At 42.3% G+C, this 24426-nt stretch overlaps 1 protein-coding gene across 11 annotated transcripts in view; it reads right to left on the bottom strand.

Annotated features, from left to right (window-relative positions):
- The window catches only part of LOC132872214 (probable E3 ubiquitin-protein ligase HECTD4), an 868395-nt gene that overhangs the window by 461598 nt on the left and 382371 nt on the right, over positions 1-24426 (bottom strand). For all 11 annotated transcript variants that reach the window (XR_009651396.1, XR_009651397.1, XM_060906858.1 and 8 more), the window contains exons 19-22: positions 19676-19829; positions 19428-19528; positions 19047-19251; positions 18679-18798 (exon numbers count right to left, since the gene is read on the bottom strand). Coding sequence is in view for 9 of the 11 variants with exons in the window: in XM_060906858.1 (XP_060762841.1) it covers positions 18679-18798; positions 19047-19251; positions 19428-19528; positions 19676-19829 (580 nt within the window). In the remaining 2 variants the exon portion in view is untranslated. The remainder of the gene's footprint in view (positions 1-18678; positions 18799-19046; positions 19252-19427; positions 19529-19675; positions 19830-24426) is intronic.

Raw genomic sequence — 24426 nt, 5'->3', positions numbered from 1 at the left:
CAAAAGTAATCTACCTTGCATCGTTGCCCAGTATAGCTAATTTTGCATGATACCGGTAGATCCTTTGTCTACAGTGATTTATGCAGAATTGCCTTAGATGCATGGAAAATTGCCTGTGATGATCAATAGAACCCTGCCCTCTTGGAAAGCCAACTGGAACACTGATATTTTAATATAGAAGTTATCAGAATTATGTACAAAACTGTAATTGACATTTTTCTTTTTTTTTGGTCTACTTTAGCCTCTGTTCTTGATAATTTCTTTAGATATTTTTCTAAATTGAAATGTTTTGTAATTTGCTCCAGCTTTTTAAACTGTTCAAACTTTTGTACTGTAAAATGTACATAATTGTGTCTTGAATGCTTTGAATGCATCTTGAATGACAACTTGTGATGAGATTCCATGATTGATTAGGTGTCATAAAAAAACAAACAAACAATAAAATCCATGGTAGAATGATGACATGGCTTTGTGAGTTTCTTTATTTAAGAAAATTATACAAATTTTGTTTTCCTTGGTTTATGAAAATGCTTCGCAACACTACTTAGCTCAGTCTGTGGCAATATGTAATTATCAACTAAATAATATTAAATGCATTTTTTGAATCAATATTTTTAGTCAAAACTAACCAACAGTTACTTGGATAAAATTATTTTATTTTTATTAAACTTTACCCTTGTTGTTGGAGATGCATTTGCAATCATACAAATCAAAATGCTGCAAATGGTCTGGGTGATCAGGCCACAGTGCCTCTCTAAAACGCATACAGTTGTACCCAAGAGTTTGGGTATCCCTCAAAAAATTACATATTTTGCTGATTTGTGAAGTTAAAAGAACATTATTCTGCAAATGTTAATGCAGAGTTACTTATATTTAATAAATGTAATGAAAAAGACAGAAACAGAAACTTGTCTAATAAAAGTTTGGACAAGTCAAGAGGCTTAGCAACACCACTTGGCTGATTTCACAGCATGCTTTCTGTAGCCACACAAGAGTCTCGTCTCGTCTCGTCTCGTCTCGTCTTCTTCCGCTTATCCAGGACCGGGTTGCGGAGGCAGCAGTCTAAGCATGGAAGCCCAAACTTCCCTTTCCCCAGACACCTTGGCCAGCTCCTCGGGAAGAACACCGAGGCGTTCCCAGGCCAGCCGAGAGACATAGTCCCTCCAGCGTGTCCTGGGTCTTCCCCGGGGCCTCCTCCCGGGGGGACATGCCTGGAACACCTCCCCAGGGAGGCGTCCAGGAGGCATCCGAAAAAGATGCCCGAGCCACCTCAGCTGGTTCCTCTCGATGTGGAGGAGCAGCGGCTCTACTCCGAGCTCCTCCCGAGTGACTGTGCTTCTCACCCTATCTCTAAGGGAGCGCCCAGCCACCCTGCGAAGGAAACTCATTTCAGCCGCTTGTATCCGCGATCTTGTTCTTTCTGTCATTACCCAAAGCTCATGACCATAGGTGAGAGTCGGAACGTAGATCGACCGGTAAATTGAGAGCTTCGCCTTTTGGCTCAGCTCCTTCTTCACCACGACGGACCGGTAAAGCGACCGCATCACTGCGGAGGCTGCACCGATCCGCCTGTCGATCTCACGCTCCATCCTTCCCTCACTCGTGAACAAGATCCCGAGATACTTAAACTCCTCCACTTGAGGCAGGACTTCTCCACCAACCTGGAGAGGGCAAGCCACCCTTTTCCGGTCGAGAACCATGGCCTCGGAAGAGGTGCTGATTCTCATCCCATCCCTCGGAAGAGGTGCTGATTCTCATCCCAGCCGCTTCACACTCGACTGCAAACCGCCCCAGTGCATGCTGAAGGTCCTGGTTTGAAGAAGCCAACAGGACAACATCATCCGCAAAAAGCAGAGATGAAATCCTGTGGTTCCCAAACAGGATTCCTTCCGGCCCCTGGCTGCGCCTAGAAATTCTGTCCATAAAAATTATGAACAGAACCGGTGACAAAGGGCAGCCCTGACGGAGTCCAACATGCACTGGGAACAGGTCTGACTTACTGCCCGCAATGCGAACCAGACTCCTGCTCCGTTCGTACAGGGACCGGACAGCCCTTAGCAAAGAGCCCCGAACCCCATACTCCCGAAGCACCCCCCACAGAATACCACGGGGGACACGGTCGAATGCCTTCTCCAGATCCACAAAGCACATGTGGACTGGTTGGGCAAACTCCCATGAACCCTCGAGCACCCTATGAAGGGTATAGAGCTGGTCCAGTGTTCCGCGACCAGGACGAAAACCGCATTGTTCCTCCTGGATCCGAGGTTCGACTATTGGTCGAATTCTCCTCTCCAGTACCCTGGAGTAAACTTTCCCTGGGAGGCTGAGAAGTGTGATTGGAGCACACTCTCCGGTCCCCTTTCTTAAAAAGAGGTACTGTGGAGAGGTACCCCTCTCCACACAAGAGTCTTCTTTTGTTATTCTAGGAATTTTCACAATTACTGTACAAATACAGAACATTTGTACTTCTGATATTCTTGGGCTATCTTTCATACACATGTTTAAAACTGACCTACAGTGTCTTACAAAAGTATTCATCCCCCTTGGTGTTTGTCCTGTTTTGTTGAATTACAAGCTGGAATTAAAATGGATTTTTTTTGGGGGGGGGGGGGGGGCGGGGGGTGAGCACCATTTGATTTCCACAACATGCCTACCACTTTAAAGGTGCAAATTATTTTTTTATTATGAGACAAACAATAATTAAGATGAAAAAACAGAAATCTGGAGTGTGCATAAGTATTCACCCCCTTTTGTATGAAACCCCTAAATAAGAGCTGGTCCAACCAATTCACTTTATAAGTCACATAATTAGTGGATTAAGATCCACCTGTGTGCAATCAAAGTGTCACATGATCTGTCACATGATGTCTGTATAAATCAACCTGTTCTGGAAGGACCCTGACTCTGCAACACTACTAAGCAAGCAACATGAAAACCAAGGAGCACTCCAAACAGGTCAGAGGCAAAGTTGTGGAGAAGTATAGATCAGGTCATAAAAAATATCCCAAACTTTGAATATCCCATAGAGCACCATTAAATCCATTATAGCAAAATGGAAAGAATATATGTTACTACTACAAACCTGACAAGAGAAGGCCGCCCACCAAAACTCAGACTGTGCAAGGAGGGCATTAATCAGAGATGCAACAAAGACACCAATGATAATGCTGAGGGAGTTGCAAAGATCCACAGTGGAGAGGGGAGTATCTGTCCATAGGACCACTTTAACCCATACACTCCACAGAGTGGGGTTTTATGGAAGAGTGGCCAGAAAAAAAAGTAATTGCTTTAAAAAAAAAAATCATGTTTGGAGTTTGCCCAACATGTGGCAGACTCTCCAAACACATGGAAGAAGATTCTCTGGTCAAATGAGACAAAAATTGAACTTTTTGGACATCATGGGAAATGCCACGTGTGCTGCAAACCCAACACCATCCCTACAATGAAGCATGGTGGTGGCAACATCATGCTGTGGGGATGTTTTTCATCTGCAGGGACAGGAAAGCTGGTCAAGACTGAAGGAAAGATGGATGGCACTAAATACAGGGCAATTTTGGAGGAAAACCTGTTCAAGTCAGCCACAGGTTTGAGACTGGGACGAAGGTTCACAGTCTAGCAGGACAATGACCCTAAACATACTGCTAAAGCTACAGTGGAGTTGTTTAAAGGGAAACATGTACATGTCTTGGAATGGCCTAGTCAAAGCCCAGATCTCAATCCAATTGAGAATCTGTGGCATAACTTAAGATTGCTGTACACCAATGCAACCCATCTAACTTGAAGGAGTTGGAGCCATTTTGCCTTGAGGAATGGGCAAAAATCCCAGTGGCTAGATGTGCTAAGCTAATAGAGACATACCCCAAGACACTTGCAGTTGCAAGTGTAGCAAAAGATGGCTATATAAAGTATTGACTTTGGGGGGGGGGATACTTATGCACACTCCAGATTTCTGTTTTTTCATCTTAATTATTGTTTGTGTCACAATTTAAAAAAATTGCACCTTTAAAGTGGTAGGCATGCTGTGTAAATCAAATGGTGCTAACCCCCCAAAAATCCATTTTAATTCAAGCTCATAATGCAACAAAACAGGACAAACACCACAGGTGATGAATACTTTTGCAAGGCACTGTACATACAGTCTCCTCCAAAAACACTGGAATCATCATCTTTTGGTTGCTCCTGTTGGGGGTCACCACAGTGGATCAACAGCTCATCTGGATCCACATATTTGATTTGGCATGTTTTTTTACACTGGATGCCCTTCCTCCCCAATCGATCCAGGCTTGGGACCAGCACCAAGTATGCACTGGCTTGTGCAATCCCAGTGGCTGGGTATTTTTTACCTAATCTGCATGTCTTTTCAACAGTGGGAGGAAACCAGAGAACCCAGAGGAAACCCATGCAGACACAGAGAGAACTTGCAAACTCCACACAGAAAGGCCCCCGTCGGCCATGAGGTTCAAACCTGGAACCTTCTTGTTGTGAGGTGACGGTGGTAACCACTGCACCACTGTGCCGACCAATCAAAAAGCAATGGAATGGAAAGGCCAGTTCTTTTGTTGTTATACACTGAAGACGTTTGAGGTCAAAAGATGAATATCCAACAAGAAATCAGAATTTAATCTTTTATTTTCTGATATTTACATCTAGATTTGTTGAACAACTTAGAACATGACACCTTTTGTTTCAACCCACCTATTTTTCAAATAATCAAATATATTGGAGCACGTAACTGACAGGTGTTTCTTATTGCCATGGTGTGCCGTTAGATTGATTGTTTTAAAAATTAATAGCTCTGAATAGGTGCTTTTGGACCAAACAGATCTAGGGACTTATTTAAAGAAACTATCTCCTGGGGAACTCCCCCAAGACCTACATATAGTCAAGGGCTTTTTTTCTATTTGCATTTGCACTGCCAGTAGGAACGCTGAAGTGACGCAAGCCGGCCAATGGTTGCTATAACAATGTCAGAGTTTGCTGTTTTCATATGAATGTGTGTCTTTGTCCACCAATATTCTTGTTCTGCTGTGACAACAAACTAGCAACATTAGGATTTAAACTTCTACACTTTGTGTCGTGTTTCGGGTCAAGTTTCTCTAGAAACAGATTATTCTACTTCACTGTAGAATGGGGAGACCAGGAAGTATTGCGTTGAGAGTAAACTTATTTTACATTCATCTCATCTCATCTCATTATCTCTAGCTGCTTTATCCTTCTACAGGGTCGCAGGCAAGCTGGAGCCTATCCCAGCTGACTACGGGCGAAAGGCGGGGTACACCCTGGACAAGTCGCCAGGTCATCACAGGGCTGACACATAGACACAGACAACCATTCACACTCACATTCACACCTACGGTCAATTTAGAGTCACCAGTTAACCTAACCTGCATGTCTTTGGACTGTGGGGGAAACCGGAGCACCCAGAGGAAACCCACGCGGACACGGGGAGAACATGCAAACTCCACACAGAAAGGCCCTCGCCGGCCCTGGGGCTCGAACCCAGGACCTTCTTGCTGTGAGGCGACAGCGCTAACCACTACACCACCGTGCCGCCCCCTTATTTTACATTATGAATAGCAAATTCTTGACATAAAATAGTTAGTGATTGCTTAAAATATGATTAACATATTACTGTGGATTATTTTTTTTATAGGCAAAGGGTTTTCTTATGTGATAGCTTAAGAAACATGGAAAAGAACATTAAGATTGTTCTATTTCACTTAGACACATCAAACTCATGTCATATTTCCTCCATCACATATAGGCCCAACAAAGCCTAGACTTCACGTCACTCCATTTATACCCGGTTTGTTTCCCTCCATTTTTAAAATTGGTGGTTGTCAGTGCTGCATAATGTAGCCTGCATTGGCTACAGTTTGGACACCCCTGGTTTAGAGCATGGCTCAGGGCTGTCCACAAGCGCCGGCTGCCGGCCATACAGCCGACTACACAATTAAGTCCAGCCGGCTACTTTAATGACTTATTTTTGTAGCCCACAGGCTCTAAATATTAATTTTCGATTTTAATAAAATTAAATGTTTATCTAATGGACTGACAATGTCAAACTGAACCGCACTCATTTAAGTTGTGATTTGCGCTGTTTGTACCGATAATAACCACAAATTCCCCACCGACTTCGTTGATCAAGGGAGAGTAACTCATCCGCGGCCCCGACATGCGGTGTATGCGCGCACACTCGGCGGAGGCAGTAGTGTGTCGGGGCCGTCGGAGGCGACATCGGAGGGAACAGAAGCAGAGATAACACTTATTTTGTCTCCGGTAAACTAGTCTTCTCTCATTCAATTACATGCTGGCATCAAAAGACACCGTTGGTTGTAAATGAAACCAAACTGAGTCGTTGGAGTGCATTTTCATACACAAATGGAGAAATGTTCGCTGAGTGTTTGTGTAGCCACCACTGCAGACTGTTGTCGTTGTTAATTCATAGCATGCTCAGTTGCGTGAATGTGTCATGCACCGAAAATAAGAGATTTACAAGCCAGGAACGCCTCATGATGCAATATGTGAGCTTGTATAGCCTATTACTGTTTATTTTCGGTGCGCAAATCACAGTTTTCATTGGTGCATTAGCGTCTGGCATACACTAATGAATAAAAAAGATGCAATATGTTGTAGTAATAATAATAATAATAATAATAATAATAATAATAATAATAGAGCAAATGTCTGAGAAATTAATATAGCTTGTCTATTATGCAGGCATACTTAGGCTAATAATAATAATAATAATAATAATAATATGAACGGTTTTTGAATAATGCTCTCCTGCAATAAATAAATGGTCTGTGGAAAATACATTTAATCCTGGGAACTGCGTGCACAGGAGTTTATTTTGTGCTATCCCCCCCCCCCCCCGGCTGGCTACTTATTTGTCATGGCTGGCTAGTATGAGCCTTATGCCGCTTTTCCACTACCAACGCGGCTGAGTTGGGCTGAGCCGTGCCGTGCTGAGTTGGGCTGAGTCGAGCTGAGTGGGGCTGTTGGGGTTGCATTTCAACTACAACCGCGCTGAACCGTGCTGGCTGGAAGTGGGTGGACACATTGGGTGGAGTTAGCGAAAGTGGGTGGACGTCAGGTGATGTCGTTAGGCGGCGCAAACAGTGACATCAGTGATCTTTTAAGCGGTAGTCTCACGACCCGGAGAGTAAACAATAAACATGGAGGACATGGAGTCGTTAGTGTTGCTGGTCTTGGTGCTGTGGCTTGTTGTCACCGACAACGCCAACAGATACTGGCAAGAGCGTATAGATGAGGCGAGGCGCATAAGGCTTCATAATTCTCGTAATTCTTCTTCTTCCGGGTTTACGGTGTTTACAGATCCCAGCATGCTCGCGGGGCGTGTGTGGGCATGTGAGGACACTCCTCCTCACCAATCAGTGCACAGGGGAGTGTCTGCTCACGCCCCTAGCCCCACTCAGCTCGGTTTGGCTCGCTTCAGCCCCACTCCAAAACCGTGCGAGTTTTGGGGGCTGAGCAGGGCTGAAGCGAGCTGAGTCGTGCTGTTCTTAGATAGTCGAAACGCGAGCCGTGTTGGGCTGAAGTGAGCTGAAGCGAGCTGAAGTGAGCTGAAAAAGGGTAGTGGAAAAGGGCCAATAGTGGAAAGCCCTGATGGCTGTAGGGATTTGCCTTAGTGAGCATTGATGAGGTCAGGCACTGATGTAGGGCAGGGAGGCCTGGACACAGTGTTCCAATCCATCTGAAAGGTATTCAGTGGGGTTGAGTTCATACTCCTGTGCAGGTCATTCGACCTTCGTGCAACACTGCTTTTGTGCACGGGGTAGGGTCATGCTGGAACAGGTTTGGCCCTCTTACCTTGAGTGAAGGGAAACTGTAATGCTATAGCATACAAAGGCATACAACTGTGTGCTTTGTGGCAACAGTTTGCCACAAACCCAAAGCAGAATAGATCCAGCTCCACACTTTACAGTTTGCAAGGTATTTCACAAGGTGTTTCATCTGATGCTGCTCCTTTATACTCCAAACATAACTTTGGTGACTGTTGCCAAAAAGTTTCATTTTACTTCATCAGTCCCCATCACTTGTTTCCAAAATGTGCTGGCCTATTTAGAAGTTGTTATGCATACTTCAGACATTGACTTTTGTCTTAAGGTCACGGGTAAGGTTTTATTTTGATGACTCTTATGCAGATCATGTTGCAAGAAACGCTGCAAAGTAGAATAGTGCACTACCACTCCTGTGTCATCTAAACTTTTCTGCAGGTCCTTAGGGTCGGGGGGTTTGGTTTGTCTTTCTTCCTAGTATATAGACATTTCTATCTAAGAGTTTTCCTGGTCTTCTTGACTTCCACATTTCCCCTTAACAGCCATTTCTGAATGCATGGGTGCAAGTATAAAACTTTCAAAAACCTGAAAAGTCTGATAAAGTCAGACATGCATGGCGCAGCCATGGGGTGTGTGTGTGTGTTTACAAAGGGGGGTGAGCCCCCCTTAGGGCTCGAAAAAAAATTTAAATTACAAGTTAAAATGGTTGTCTCTCATGCAAACATTTATAATATTAATAGTTATATGATTTGCATATTCACATCAAATGTTTAATACATTTCATCAATTCATCTGAAATAACAGTATTTCAAGTACAAGGCTTGATATTTCAAAACATCTAGCAACTACTAATTTAAATGTTGAAACAACCATTTTTAATATGCTTTTGCTGTGATACCTTTTTTACAATATATACACAGCTTGAGTTAAAATAAGGGGCCACATGTCTTGATGTCCTCAGAAACTCCTGGATTTTAGCAAATAAGATTCAGCTTTTTCCATATACAAAAATATCTATATTTTATAATTCATTACCAGGCCCGGCGCCAGGAACAGTTTACTAAGGGGGCAATTAGAAATCGCAAGGGGGCAAATATTTTTCATATAGTGTGTAGTAGTGATGGTGGTCTGACAACGTGTTTCAAACAATTAACTGCGCCAACCACAAAACCACGGCCCCGAAGGTTGCTTTAGTACGGGAAAATCATGTGATATATTACCAGGGCAGTTGTGCTATATCAGCACCCGTGCCCACCTGTTAACCCTCCCCTCCAATTTTCTCACAGACACGCGTTACAACCGGAAAGATGCCAAACATAAAACAACACACACAAACCTACAGGCAAGTCCTTTACATTTAAAATACATACAAATAGCTCCGCGGCATGAAAACAAAACGTCAATGCAAGTCTAAGGTACTTGGCTCGGCGGCCAAAATCAATTTTAAAAACATCAACAGACGCGGCTGCACCAGTAATAGCCTTCCTGACTCGCACCGAGTCAACGCTAACCACTTAATCCGCGATCCCAGTTTAGGCGTGTAGGGGACTAAACACTTTGAAGTGATGAATTTTCACCCCCGCTGCATGGGGGGTGACGTCAACGACATATTCTTACGCTATTTGCGCACAAAGCGGACCATATATGAACACATGCACCAACATAAACGGAGATAAACTTAGCCTACAAAGAAAGAAAATGGATTCACAATATTGTGATTGAATTCGTTTAATTCGGAAGGGGAAAGACTACTCCCGTAAACTGACTGCATATTACAGGATATTGCAGAGACAGTGCACTTGTAAGTGTGCATGTAAAACCCCCGCTCGCACGACCCCTCCCCTTGTCCTTATCACAGGTCTGTGTGTGCGCGGCTGTGTCAGCATTTCACACATACACCCAGGGGCGTCGTAGAGGGGGGTAAAGTAGGACTGATTCACAGGGTCCTGACTACAGGGAGGGCCCCTGGCTGGGAGGTCCCCAAAAGGAGTCTATTTTTTCCCCTTTCGTTTTTTTTTCTCAATAATGTCAATGGTATTTCATGCAAATTCAATAGGGGTGTTCACACGGCACATATTTGCATCGATGCTGCACCGATGTATTTTGTTGCGATATATCTTACACCGGTGTAAATTTTGCGCAGCGTTCACACGTCACAACCCTGCTTACTAGAGAGAAGCGTGTCAGCACCGGTGCAGCCCCACTTGCGGTCACACGGCAGTTTCTGCGACTGTGTTATAGTAGCAAAAACTTTATTACTATCATTTCCTATCATTATTACTATCATTTCCGATAGTAATAATGCGGAAATGAAATATGCGCATGCGTGAAAATGTACTTCTTTTTCCCGGTTGTCATGGCATCACCAAGCGCCGGGAAAACAACGTGGATGAAGACACCAGTGTTGCCAGATATTGCTGACGTTTTCCAGCCCAAAATATGTTCAAATCCGCCAAAATGCACTTAAAACTGCCAAATCTGGCAACACTGGAAGACACGCAGTTCTGTTGTTGTTGATATTCGCCATTTTGGAAGCGCAAAATACCAGGATGCAAATTATGCAATACCCTTATGTAATCAACTCTCCTCACGCGTAGCGAGTCTACCCCTGTAGCGTTCAGACGGCCCATTTTATATCGGTGCTGCCCCGCAAACTAGCATTTACTCCGGAGTAAATTTCTTAAACCACCTCCCGAGCAGGGTTAGATTTGCACCGGTTTAAGCAGCTTTCAGGGGCTGCACCGGTATAACTTTGTACCGTGTGAACGCTCTACCGGGGCAGCCCCGGTGCTACACCGGAGTAAAAGTTGCCGTGTGAACACCCCTATTGTTCTCTGGGAATACATCGGTTGAAATGTATGTCCCAGCCTGCAAATAGTACCTATATCAGACACCCCCATTATCAATGCACATTGGTTTAGTCCGCCCTCTCGCGGACTTTTGATTGTATGCGCAACGGATTTTTTCATGCTTCGGCATGAAACGCAGCAGACAGTTCTTATACCAACAAGAATCGTCAGGCTTTCAGAAAAGAAAGGCAAGAAAGGCAGAGGAAACAAGATGAAGGAAAGCAACTGCTTACTGATTTCTTTCCCAAGAAAGGTGAGCCCAAATGTGAAAATTAACAACAGCTAACTGGTTATCCTATTCAGTTGCATACCACCATGATAGTAGCCTAAATCAAATAATTCGAAATGAAATAATGTGTCATTTTGTAGGCTACCACATAATTGTGATAGAAGCCCTATTCTTGTCTTAAATTTACAACCCCGATTCCAAAAAAGTTGGGACAAAGTACAAATTGTAAATAAAAACGGAATGCAATGATGTGGAAGTTTCAAAATTCCATATTTTATTCAGAATAGAACATAGATGACATATCAAATGTTTAAACTGAGAAAATGTATCATTTAAAGAGAAAAATTAGGTGATTTTAAATTTCATGACAACAACACACCTCAAAAAAGTTGGGACAAGGCCATGTTTACTACTGTGAGACATCCCCTTTTCTCTTTACAACAGTCTGTAAACGTCTGGGGACTGAGGAGACAAGTTGCTCAAGTTTAGGGATCGGAATGTTAACCCATTCTTGTCTAATGTAGGATTCTAGTTGCTCAACTGTCTTAGGTCTTTTTTGTCGTATTTTCCGTTTTATGATGCACCAAATGTTTTCTATGAGTGAAAGATCTGGACTGCAGGCTGGCCAGTTCAGTACCCGGACCCTTCTTCTACGCAGCCATGATGCTGTAATCGATGCAGTATGTGGTTTGGCATTGTCATGTTGGAAAATGCAAGGTCTTCCCTGAAAGAGATGTCATCTGGATGGGAGCACATGTTGCTCTAGAACCTGGATATACCTTTCAGCATTGATGGTGTCTTTCCAGATGTGTAAGCTGCCCATGCCACACGCACTAATGCAACCCCATACCATGAGAGATGCAGGCTTCTGAACTGAGCGCTGATAACAACTTGGGTCGTCCTTCTCCTCTTTAGTCCGAATGACACGGCATCCCTGATTTCCATAAAGAACTTCAAATTTTGATTCGTCTGACCACAGAACAGTTTTCCACTTTGCCACAGTCCATTTTAAATGAGCCTTGGCCCAGAGAAGACGTCTGGGCTTCTGGATCATGTTTAGATACGGCTTCTTCTTTGAACTATAGAGTTTTAGCTGGCAACGGCGGATGGCACAGTGAATTGTGTTCACAGATAATGTTCTCTGGAAATATTCCTGAGCCCATTTTGTGATTTCCAATACAGAAGCATGCCTGTATGTGATGCAGTGCCGTCTAAGGGGCCGAAGATCACGGGCACCCAGTATGGTTTTCCGGCCTTGACCCTTACGCACAGAGATTCTTCCAGATTCTCTGAATCTTTTGATGATATTATGCACTGTAGATGATATGTTCAAACTCTTTGCAATTTTACACTGTCGAACTCCTTTCTGATATTGCTCCACTATTTGTCGGTGCAGAATTAGGGGGATTGGTGATCCTCTTCCCATCTTTACTTCTAAGAGCCGCTGCCACTCCAAGATGCTCTTTTTATACCCAGTCATGTTAATGACCTATTGCCAGTTGACCTAATGAGTTGCAATTTGGTCCTCCAGCTGTTCCTTTTTTGTACCTTTAACTTTTCCAGCCTCTTATTGCCCCTGTCCCAACTTTTTTGAGATGTGTTGCTGTCATGAAATTTCAAATGAGCCAATATTTGGCATGAAATTTCAAAATGTCTCACTTTCGACATTTGATATGTTGTCTATGTTCTACTGTGAATACAATATCGGTTTTTGAGATTTGTAAATTATTGCATTCCGTTTTTATTTACAATTTGTACTATGTCCCAACTTTTTTGGAATCGGGGTTGTATTTTCATAATTACTATTATAGATACAGTGTGTGTCCCAAAAGCCTAACATAGGGTCGATGTTGGTTCAAAATGTTGTCCAAATATTAGGAAAGCTAATTTATAAAATGAATCCCACTCAGTTTCAGAAAATGTCACAGAACATGATGATGCCCCAGCCGCAACAGGTGTCAACAACTTGAGAGAAGGTGAGCCTATCTTAGCCTAGATGTAAGGAAAAGCACACTATAAACCTTCTCCACCGGTGTGCGATGCCGCGCGCCCTCCTCAGGGGTGCCATAGAAACGTGTCTGACACTAAGATATAAAATGAAATGTAATCTAAATGATTACATTTATTCAAATTATTTAAGGTCAACAATGAGCCAGGAGAGATTAAACAGCCTTGCCCTTCTCTCCATTGAAAGTGAATTAGCAAGACAACTGGACTTTAAGCACCTCATCTGTGATTTTGCCACCAAGAAGACCCGTCAGTGGGCATTTAGTGGAATATAAATTACAATTTTTCCTACAACTTGTGAAAGCCTGTTTTCTGTTTTTCCATGTTCTCAAAGAAAAAAGATCAGTCAGTTTAATCATTATTTCTTATCTTTAATTGTGCTGTAAAAAAGCTTTTCATGATTGTGGAAATCAGACTGCCATTTGTTCTTTTTTGAGGAGTCCCCACTTCAATGTTGTACTGCCTCTGGTTTTAATTATATATATTATGAATAAAGAAAATGAAACAAAAAACTGTGCATGTGCAATATTTTCTGAGGAATCAATGCAATTGCAGCGGGGGTCCACGGAACTGGTGGTTCCTGGGGCCCCAAATTTGGTGCTACGCCCCTGCATTCACCCACAATAACTAGTAGTCCCCAGTAGTTAGGATTGATACATATGTCTAAAACAGGGTTAATATTAAATTCAGGCTTTTTGAAATAATCCTACCTTAATACAGTTGAATTCTACGATTGCAACGTAAGAATCATAACAACCAATCAGATTTGTTCTACCGTGCCAGTTTTAGTAGTGATTTATGTGAAATGTATTTTTGTGCAATGCTCAACCACTTAATATTTCGTATTTGAAAATGCAAATTATTAATACGTCTATAATACATTATATTTTCATAAGAAAACAAGTGATCTGAGACCCCGTCCACACGTAGCCGGGTATCTGCTAAATCGAAGATATTTTTCTACGTTTTGGCCTGTCATCCACATGAAAACACATCAAAAACGAATATTTAAAAAAACTCCGGGCAAAGTGAAGATTTTTGAAAACTCCGTGTATGCCTTTTCGTGTGGACAGAGATAACCGGAGTTTTGCGTTTTAGAACGTCACAATCTGCGCCAAAAAAATGACAACAACTCTGCCCTGACGTCAAACGTGTGACCTTTGTTTACTGCAGAAGCCAGATTAAGCATGGACTTAAGCTAGCCGCCCACCACGGCGATCCACGCGGTACCGAACCGACCCATTTCAGAGCCGACTCCCGACTGTTGACGAGTGCAGTCGCGATTGAAGCGACATGTGACAACTTAATAGCTTTGTGATTGGCTATTGGATATAGTTACTGTTAAATCCAACACTTGAAGATGCTACAGGCTGAATTACAAATGACACAACATGGAATATGTAGCGCACTATCTAGGCTGCATGAGCTATTATTCCCAACCTTAAATCTCATCTCATCTCATCTCATCTCATTATCTCTAGCCGCTTTATCCTGTTCTACAGGGTCGCAGGCAAGCTGGAGCCTATCCCAGCTGACTACGGGCGAAAGGCGGGGTACACCCTGGACAAGTCGCCAGGTCATCACAGGGCTGACACATAGACACAGACAACCATTCACACTCACATTCACACCTACGGTCAATTTAGAGTCACCAGTTAACCTAACCTGCATGTTTTTGGACTGTGGGGGAAACCGGAGCACCCGGAGGAAACCCACGCGGACACGGGGAGAACATGCAAACTCCACACAGAAAGGCCCTCGCCGGCCCCGGGGCTCGAACCCAGGACCTTCTTGCTGTGAGGCGACAGCGCTAACCACTACACCACCGTGCCGCCCCCAACCTTAAATAGTGCACTTATATAGGGGAGTTAAAGCGATTTGGAATTCAGCCACACAACTTGAGCAGAGTGGCTTTCCAGCCCACTGTGTCTATGGATAAAGCTTCAGTCTATGGAATTACAGTATATACCTGCATTAGGTGCTACCAACACGTATTTCTCGTGCTAGAAATTGTGTTTAATGATGTCACGTGTTATATGCGAAAGATATGATTGGCTATTGCTAGCGACTCTCGCCGATCAGTCTGGCTCCCGATTAGTTTTTTGAATCGGCTGTGAGATGAGTCGGTACCATCGAAAACTAGTCTTTACGCCTGACTCGCGACTTCAGTTGGCTCGGTACGCTGAAAATCGGCGTAGTGTGCAGCTAGCTAAAGAGTAATGGATCGGAGTAGTGCCTTGAAAGCGTTAATTATTGTGCAGGTGCTATTTAAATGTTTAATTTTAGAAGCCCAACTACTGCTCCAAGAGCACAGGCGATGTGATTAGGGGGTAGGATTTGGGGCCATCTACAGGTTTGGAATGCTTATGAATGTGATTGAAAACGCAGATGTTCGGTTATGTGTGGAAGGGATTTTTTTCGAAGACGAGGTGGTGTGGATAAAACATTTTTATAAACGGAGGGGGGGAAAATGTTCGGTTTTAAAAATACCCGGCTACGTGTGTACATGGCATCAGTCTCCGTTGAGGGGGCGGGGCTGTAGCCACGAGGGGGCGACGCCCCCTTTCGCCCCCCCATGGCGCCGGGCCTGTTCATTACTGACTATCCCCATTTGTCACCCTTTTTGTCACACTCGCTTAACCATTCCCATCTCCATTTATTTCTAGACGTCGTTTCTAATTCTTTTGTGTTCGAGCCTTCCGATAAAAACTTCATTTTGACATATTTTGATCAGCAACCAGAGGCAAAGCACTTGGATCTGCCGCAAGGGAGGGAAGCGAAATAAGGCTTATTATAAAAGCTGAAGTTTTATTGGACAGCAGTTAACAGTGAGCCAATCAAAAGCACCATTCTAACTTGCACCAAAAGAAACAGCAACTCATGGGAATAGCTGTGTTGATTTGGTCAAACAACGTGCTACGTGAGTGAAACATGATATCACACATGTATAACACCGTGAAACAACGGGCTAGTCAGGACCGCTCGTCGGTGAGCGGCGTATAAATTGAATGAGGTTTGTGGCAAAGACGAGATGAAAAGATTTGTCTCGTGCAGAGACTGTACCGCGGTAACCTGGTAATACGCTGAGTTTGGAAAAATGACTTTTTCAGAACCGAAAAAACGGAGCTTCTGGCACATGCCGGAAAACTTGCACCCATGTGAATGATATTTCAGACAATCGAAAGTGTGAGCTGGAAGTGTTTTGATCTGTACAGTCAATATTTATGTATATATGAATGGTCAACACCATTTACTCCCATTACGTGGTTTTGAATCTGCAGGAAGTTATCCATCTGAATGGAGAAGTATGCTCTTCTAGTCTCTGCTCGTTCTGTGGGTGGTCACTTAAAAAGAAATTAATGGCCTACCTTAAGAAGCTAAGTACTACAAAATGTTCACTAAGGTTATACAGTCAATTATTATGAAATTTTGCTTGTATTAGCTGCCTTGTTTTAGGCAATCACTTGTTCACTCACACTGGTTTACTGGTATCAGTATGAGCTAGCTTGAAACTTCAAAATGACCAGCATACCAGAATAAATGTAAAGAATTCCCCACTGAGGGTCTTTTAGAACAGTTTACAGCAGAGCAAGACATGGCTTTGCTACAGAACCATCAGCAGCTTCAAAGGATAGTTCGGGATTTTTGACATGAATCTGTATGGCATCCCCATCAATAGTGTCGTGCAAACACACTGACTTACCCCTGACAGCATCCTGTGAGTCCAGTTCTTGTCCAGTTTTGGTCCAGACGAAAGTAGTCTGGCAAGTTTGTTGGGGTCAAGAAAGTAAAACGTTTTTAGTCTCAAAACAGTATGTGTTCAAAAGAGTGATATATTTGCATCACAAAACCGTTGTCAAATAAAAAGTCAGACCTCGAAATTGCTTGGCACTATTTTCTCTCCCTTCTTATCACTGCGTGCTGCCGCCAGGTGACAGCGAAACGCAGACCCACTAAGCTGGTGGGAGACCAATGCTGCACTCTATCCACGGCTTACACACGTGATGGCACGGAGGATGTGTATAGTGGCAGCATCTGTCCCCCCAGAGAGGATCTTTTCAAAAGCAGGACAGATTATAACTGAGAGGAGAAATAGAATCAGAATTAACTAGTTAATTGCAGCAATTAAAGGAATAGGTAGGAAAAGGAAGGCGCAAAGACACCGCGCAGCGCCTGAAAACGGGTTTTCAGGCGCTGCGCACCCGTTTTCAGGCGCTGCGCGGTGTCTTTGCGCCTGCAGCGGTGCTTTGCCTGTGCTGTGGCTGAAAATAGTTCCAGATATAAATTGGTCTAGTAAATCCCTTCGTGTTAATTTGCATTGATATGTGTACTCGATGTGAATGTACAAGTCATGAGAAATAATTATAAAAAATCTTCCGAAAGAGCCGGCTCCTTATAGTAAGAAGAGCCAAAAGAGCCGAAATTCCCATCACTAGTAAACAATGAATGAAACAGCCATGGCTGTCACCTGGCGGCAGCGCGCAGTGATAAGAAGGGAGAGAAAATAGTGCCAAGCGATTTTGAGGTCTGACTTTTTATTTGACAACGGTTTTGTGATGCAAATATATCACTCTTTTGAACACATACTGTTTTGAGATGAAAAACGTTTTACTTTCGTGACCCCAACAAACTTGCCGGACTACTTTCGTCTGGACCAAAACTGGACAAGAACTGGACTCACAGGATGCTGTCAGGGGTAAGTCAGTGTGTTTGCACGACACTACTGACGGGGATGCCATACAGATTCATGTCAAAAATCCCGAACTATCCCTTTCAGGTACATGTTGGAAAGTGCAAGAACATTCAGGAGGCTTGACTGCCATGTCCAAAACTGTCAATCACCTCATCAACCACACCCTTTTATTTATCACCAAATAACTCATAAAACATTTACCATCAGCAAAAATCCTTAAGGAGATATCAAGGTCAAATGCACTTGTAAAAACTACTTCAGGTCACAACAAAGAACACAAGAGATTTCAATATGTAATCACAGTTATATATATTTTTTTTTCTGAAAGAGTTTATCTGTCTCTCATGTCACTTTGGAGAAATTTTGGTCCACTCTTCTTTATAACATTGATTCAGGTCATTGTTTGTGGGCATGCTGTTTATGCACAGCTCTCTTAAGATCCTGTCACAGCAGCTCAATGGTGCTGAGGTCAGGACTTTGACTTGGCCATTCCTATAGTAGTATTTTTTTCTTCTTTAGCCATGCAGACGTCGATTTGCTGGTGTGTCACTGTCCTGTTGCATAACCCAGTTTTGGCACAGCTTTAACTCCATTCACATGCAACAGGAGCAGTCTCAGAACTTCTTGATTGCACCTTGTATATTTTATAGCCTTCCCATTTGTAAGCATCAATTAGATTCATTTTCAGACCCTCAGTCAGTTGCAAAGAGGAGTCCATGATATGAAGTCAGAGAATTTATTTTGCTTAAGAATCATTATCAGCTGACCTTTCCTAAATCACCATTCTTGACCTAGGTAACATGTTCTAACAAGTCAATCAAGGCCTCACAAGTTAATTTCTATAAAACAACAAACAAACAAACACTAGGACAGTGTGCAAACCTTTCCAGATGCGAAAATTTCTTTTCTTTTTTTAAATATTAAAGCAGTTCTACTGCTTTAATATTTTATGAAAGTTTATGAATAAATTATATTCAATGAACAGTCTCATAATTTCAGCATGAAACAGAGAAATAGCAAATGAAATATTTAAACATTTGAGTTTCTTCATTTTTAGTCCATACAGCATACCAGTCTGTGTGCGCTCATCTTTCTCACCTTTACAAGATCTTTTGGCCAACCAGTACCCAGAACACTGCGGCTGCCGTAACCCAGGGTGTTGCCACCATACTCAATCACTTTGCGACTATTTGTGTTTGGACCAGCGTAGATAACAAGCTTAAAAAAAAAAAAAACAGTGCAACATTTGAACTGAGACTCACAAAAAATTGTGTTTTAAATGACTGGGAAACATGCAGATGTTGGAATTTTGCACAACACAACCTCATGCATTCAGCCTTTACATATTACATTATAATCAGTAAATTGACATACTGTAGTTTGGCAAATTACAGCCAATGAAAGTATGATACGTTATCATGAATGGTAACTGGAGTAAAACAAAGTTTATGTTGAAATATAGACACCTTATCATAGTCGTACTGTGAAGAGCAACGAGGGTCAAAGCGTAGATAAAGACAACGGGCACCAGGGATATGTACAGTCTCTTTAAATTTGTAGTTGTCACGAACTGGATGGATAGTTTCCACTGTTTTCCCAGCAGCCCATGGGGCAGGGATCTTAAGTCCAGTCAGAAAGCCTGGCTCTTCCCTTTCATCAAGAATCTGGAAACTGCAAGATAGGTCTAAGTACTTTTCACTGTCTTCCAGTTAATTTTTTAAACAAAACTATTTATCAGTATTTAAACACTGACTATGACTATGATGTAGATTTATTTCACGGATTAAAAAATTGTAAAAATTAAGGAAAAAGATGTAATAAAATAAAAGGATATTGTATACACGTACTTATCATTACAGGCCATCTTAGTACTGTGGCTTAATGGGCCACCCCTCAGTGGAGAGCCTTCAACAAATAGTGGGGACTGGGTCTTCAGAAGCAATGCAGTCTAATTAAACAAACAGAAATCAAGATAAATATCTAAAACTTAATTTAAGGCAAAACAAAGGAGGTGCTTCACTGATCTGACAATGCACACTTCTAAATTCTTCTTCATATACTGCCACAAAACACAAGTGCACACACACATACTAACCTGACTGGTGTAGAGGACGAGCTGAACAAGTTGTGGCATGAGAGCATCAGCAAGTGACAGAGTTTGCAGGTTGGGGTGCATCAGAGAGGTTAAGAGAACTGGCAACAAATGGCCAAGCATTGTAGCTTTAGTTACCTGCTCCAGTCCTTTAAGTCTGGAAAGTAAAAAAGTTTTGGATATGAGCAATATTGAAATGACCAACAACAGTATGCATAGTGAGGTCCAAAAGTATTTGGACAGTGACGTGCTTTTCGTTATTTTGCCTCTGTACACCACCAAAATGGATTTGAAATGAAGCCATCAAGATTGTGACTGAAGTGTAGACTTTCAGCTTTAATTCAATGAAAAAAAAATGCATTAACAGTTTAGGAATAACAGCCATTTTTTAAACAATGCCTCCATTTTCACAGGCTCAAAAGTAATAATAACAATAATAGGGCTGTCAAAGTTAACGCGATAATAACGCGTTAACGCGATCTCAATTTATCGCGATTAAAAAAAATAGTGCCGTTAACGCAAATTCTAATTTGGCCCTGCGAGTCACCCGTAGTTCTTGTTGAGGCTTGTTGTGCGCTGCTTCAATAAGAGTAAGTGTGAGTGATGGAGAAAGGCATAGACATATTGAGGTATTTCACCTGACGTCACAGGGTCACGTGATGCCCCGGTGTCCGCCATTTTGAAGGCCAAGCTAGCTAATGTCAACAGCATAGTAGCTAGTATGTTACTGTAGCAATGTTTACGTTCAGTCATTTGGATGACTGTTAAAACCTTTCAGTCTCAAGTTTTTCCTTTACTGTATTTACTAGTTTACTGTAATTATGATCCGGCAGCTATTTACACCGGATCCAGTGTAAATAGCTGCCGGAGCGCGCTCCGGCTTGCTCCCCCTCAAATTAAGCCGCGCGCTCCGGCTTGCTCCCGGAGTGCTCCGGCCGAGGTTCCGGAGCGCGCTCCGGCTTGCTCCCCCTCAAATTAAGCAGCGCGCTCCGGCTTGCTCCCGGAGTGCTCCAGCCGAGGTTCCGGAGCGCGCTCCGGCTTGCTCCCCCTCAAATTAAGCAGCCCGCTCCGGCTTGCTCCCGGAGTGCTCCAGCCGAGGTTCCGGAGCGCGCTCCGGCTTGCTCCCCCTCAAATTAAGCAGCGCGCTCTGGCTTGCTCCCGGAGTGCGCTGCTTAATTTGAGGGGGAGCAAGCCGGAGCGCGCTGCTTAATTTGAGGGAGAGCAAGCCGGAGCACGCTCCGGCAGCTATTTACACTGGATCCGGTGTAAATAGCTGCCGGATCATAATTACAGTAAACTAGTAAATACAGTAAAGGAAAAACTTGAGACTGAAAGGTTTTAACAGTCATCCAAATGACTGAACGTAAACATTGCTACAGTAACATACTAGCTATGTTGTTGACATTAGCTAGTGCTAACAGCTAGCTGCTAGTACACTGCTACAACACAGACACCGACCCTAATAATACAGTTCTTGGTCATTGCCTGGTAACAGCAAATTTATAACGGGCCATGTCTCAACAGACTAAGAAGTTATTTCAATGACATTTAATGACATTTTGTTTATCCTGAGGACCGAAAGTAAATGAAAATGTGAACAAACCTTAGCTGTAATAAGATGGCGACCACCGGCTCCAGGGATGACCCACTGATGTAGGCATGTTACCCAGCCTGACACAAAATATTTGTAGGCATCCAAACTCTTATACGCTTTCAGATCAATACCTGTGTATGGCGATGGGTTTTTAATGACATAGGTATACAGATCATGTGGGCCGAAGTCAGGTAAAGACGAGGGCTTCGTGTACTTCCGTACGTCAGTGAACAATCCTGGTGGAAGCAGGTAAACGTCGTTCTCTAAGCCTGCTAACCTCAATTTTTGCAAATACCTCTCCCTCTGCTCGCCCTGTAAATGCCCTACGTCGCTGGATAGTGAAGGTGTTTTCTGCATCTCGCTCCTTTTTCTTTTATGTTTTTCGTTTGTCGCCTTCCTCGCATTCAAACTGATTCGAGCCGTGACGTCCAAAATGGCAGCCTAACGATGCATCACATGACTTGGTCACGTGGGAAAAACCTCAGTTAACATAGACGCCGCCTTCTGCGTAGAATCATACGTCATCCTCGCCGCCATATTGGATGGGGCAAAGTCTAGACAGTAGCCGAGAATAAAGATGCCTCATTCATGTGCTGCGTTTAACTGTACCAACAGGTTTACCATCCAAATGAGATCACATGGGATTACCTTTCACAGGTGAGACTGGAAAAATACTTTTCAATACTGTTCCTTCAGTCTTCAGCTTCCCAGCTCATCTCCACCGGGTAGGTGTATAGTTATAAGCAGTGCGAATTAGATAATACAGTGCCACACTATGATGAACGTTTTTAACCTTTCTGAATGTGAAGGAATCAGTGATGTATTTTGTTTTGGTATGACGTTAGAACCTGGCCGAACTCAGTTTGGCGGTCATTCAGCTCACTTTATTCAACGAGAGTAGGTCTGTGTGGTGACTCAATAAATAAAACGGTACATTTATTTTCATTCACTATTTCCAGTATTTCCATCATTTATCATATTCAGTCTTGTAGGTTGGTTATTTTGGCCTCAGGTTTTGGTAGCTTGCTACGGTATGCTGACTGATTAGCTTACCTGAGCTATCTATCGCGCATCTGTCGCTAGTTTGCAGTGTACAGGGTATTCCGCACACTATTTATAACCATCACATTAAAAGGTATATATGTTGTTTTGATGCCTGTTTGTTTCCCAAATATATACGTGTGTGTCTTAATGGGTGAATAAAAGGCATCGAGTTAAATATTATTTAACTTTATGAAGTTCAGTCCATTTACTTGCATTGGTTTACAGGGAAGATTTGCCACATCCAATACGGCGGACACTCTGACGTATCCCAGCAATGGGGCCACCAGCTCAATGCGGCGTCTATGTAACATTTCACTTTAAAAGCCTTATTCATTTACATAGATTAAAGAAAAAATGCAATTAATCGTGATTAACTATATGAAATCCTGAGATTAATCGCGATTAAATTTTTTAATCGTTTGACAGCCCTAAACAATAATAATAATAATAATAATAATAATAATAATCTTTGTACAGCACTTCTAAAAACAAAGTTACAAAGTGCTTTACAAAGATGAAAACATTTCAGACTGAGGCAAGTAAAATCAGGCAATTACAATTAAAAAAATGACAAGCAAGACAGTACCAGTAATAATAAAAAAGGCAATACATGTTAAAAATAAATACAACAAAAATAAAATAGGAAAAAAAACAAAAACAGTAATAATAAAACAAGTAAGACATGTTGGAAATAAAACAGAGTTATCACTAAAATGCTTTCCTGAAAAAATATGGTTTGAGAAGTGACTTAAAAGACGTCACTGCTCCTGCAAGCCTCAGATTCTCAGGCAGAACGTTCCATAGCTGACCCCCAAAAAACTGGGTCACCTTTAGTCTTGAGACAGGACTTGTCTCCAGCAGAGCCCTGCCCAATAATCTTGTGTTTTAAAAGTGATAAGTAAAACCTTAAAATAAATTCTAAAACTGACTGGTAACCGGTGAAGAGAGACTAAAACAGGGCTGATGTGATCTCATCTTCTAGTGTTTGTTAAAAGTCTAGCAGCTGCATTTTGTATCAAATGAGGGTGTGAGATCATTTTTTGGCTTAACACAGAGTACAAAAATTGCAGTAAACTAACCTAGATGAAAAAGCATGGATGGTCTTCTCGAGATCAGGTCGAGAGCAAAAAGACCTGATTTCTGAGATGTTGCATAATTGATAAAAACATGATTGCACAACTGTAGTAATCTGTTTTTCAAATGAATGCTGTCAAAAATTACACCCAGGTCTCTGGCAGCAGGTTTGGTGTTTCCAGACACCAAACCTGCTGCCAGAGACCTGGGTGTAATTTTTGACAGCATTCATTTGAAAAACAGATTACTACAGTTGTGCAATCATGTTTTTATCAATTATGCAACATCTCAGAAATCAGGTCTTTTTGCTCTCGACCTGATCTCGAGAAGACCATCCATGCTTTTTCATCTAGGTTAGATTACTGCAATTTTTGTACTCTGTGTTAAGCCAAAAAATGATCTCACACCCTCATTTGATACAAAATTTATGAAAAAAATGGTTATGAAAGATGGTTATGAAAAATTATAGATTTGGTGGACCAAGAATAATTATTTCTGATTTAGTTTCATTGAGCTGGAGGTGGTTTTGGGACATCCAGCCTTTTATTTCTGCCAGATAATATAGATGTTGTTCAAGATTGCCTTGTTCACTGGTTTTGAGTGGGATATTGATTTGCATGTCATCTGCATAACAATGATACTGGATTTTGTATTTATGCATGATAACGTGCTAGTAGCAGTGAGTGAGTGTGTGTGTATAAATGAATATAATGTATACATATATACATGTACACACACACACACACACACACACACACACACACACATATATATATATATATATATATATATACACACCTACGGTGGTGCTTGAAAGTTTGTGAACCATTTAGAATTTTCGATATTTCTGCATAAATATGACCTAAAACAACATCAGATTTTCACCCAAGTCCTAAAAGTAGATAAAGACAACCCACTTAAACAAATGAGACAAAAATATTGTACTTGGTCATTTATTTATGGAGGAAAATGATCCAATATTACATATCTGTGAGTGGCAAAAGTATGTGAACCTTTACTTTCAGTATCTGGTGTGACCCCC

Source organism: Neoarius graeffei, chromosome 24 (assembly GCF_027579695.1).
Source record: "Neoarius graeffei isolate fNeoGra1 chromosome 24, fNeoGra1.pri, whole genome shotgun sequence".
NCBI lineage: Eukaryota > Metazoa > Chordata > Actinopteri > Siluriformes > Ariidae > Neoarius > Neoarius graeffei.
The sequence above is the reverse complement of the archived record's forward strand: the minus strand, read 5'-3'. Positions and strand labels throughout refer to the sequence as shown.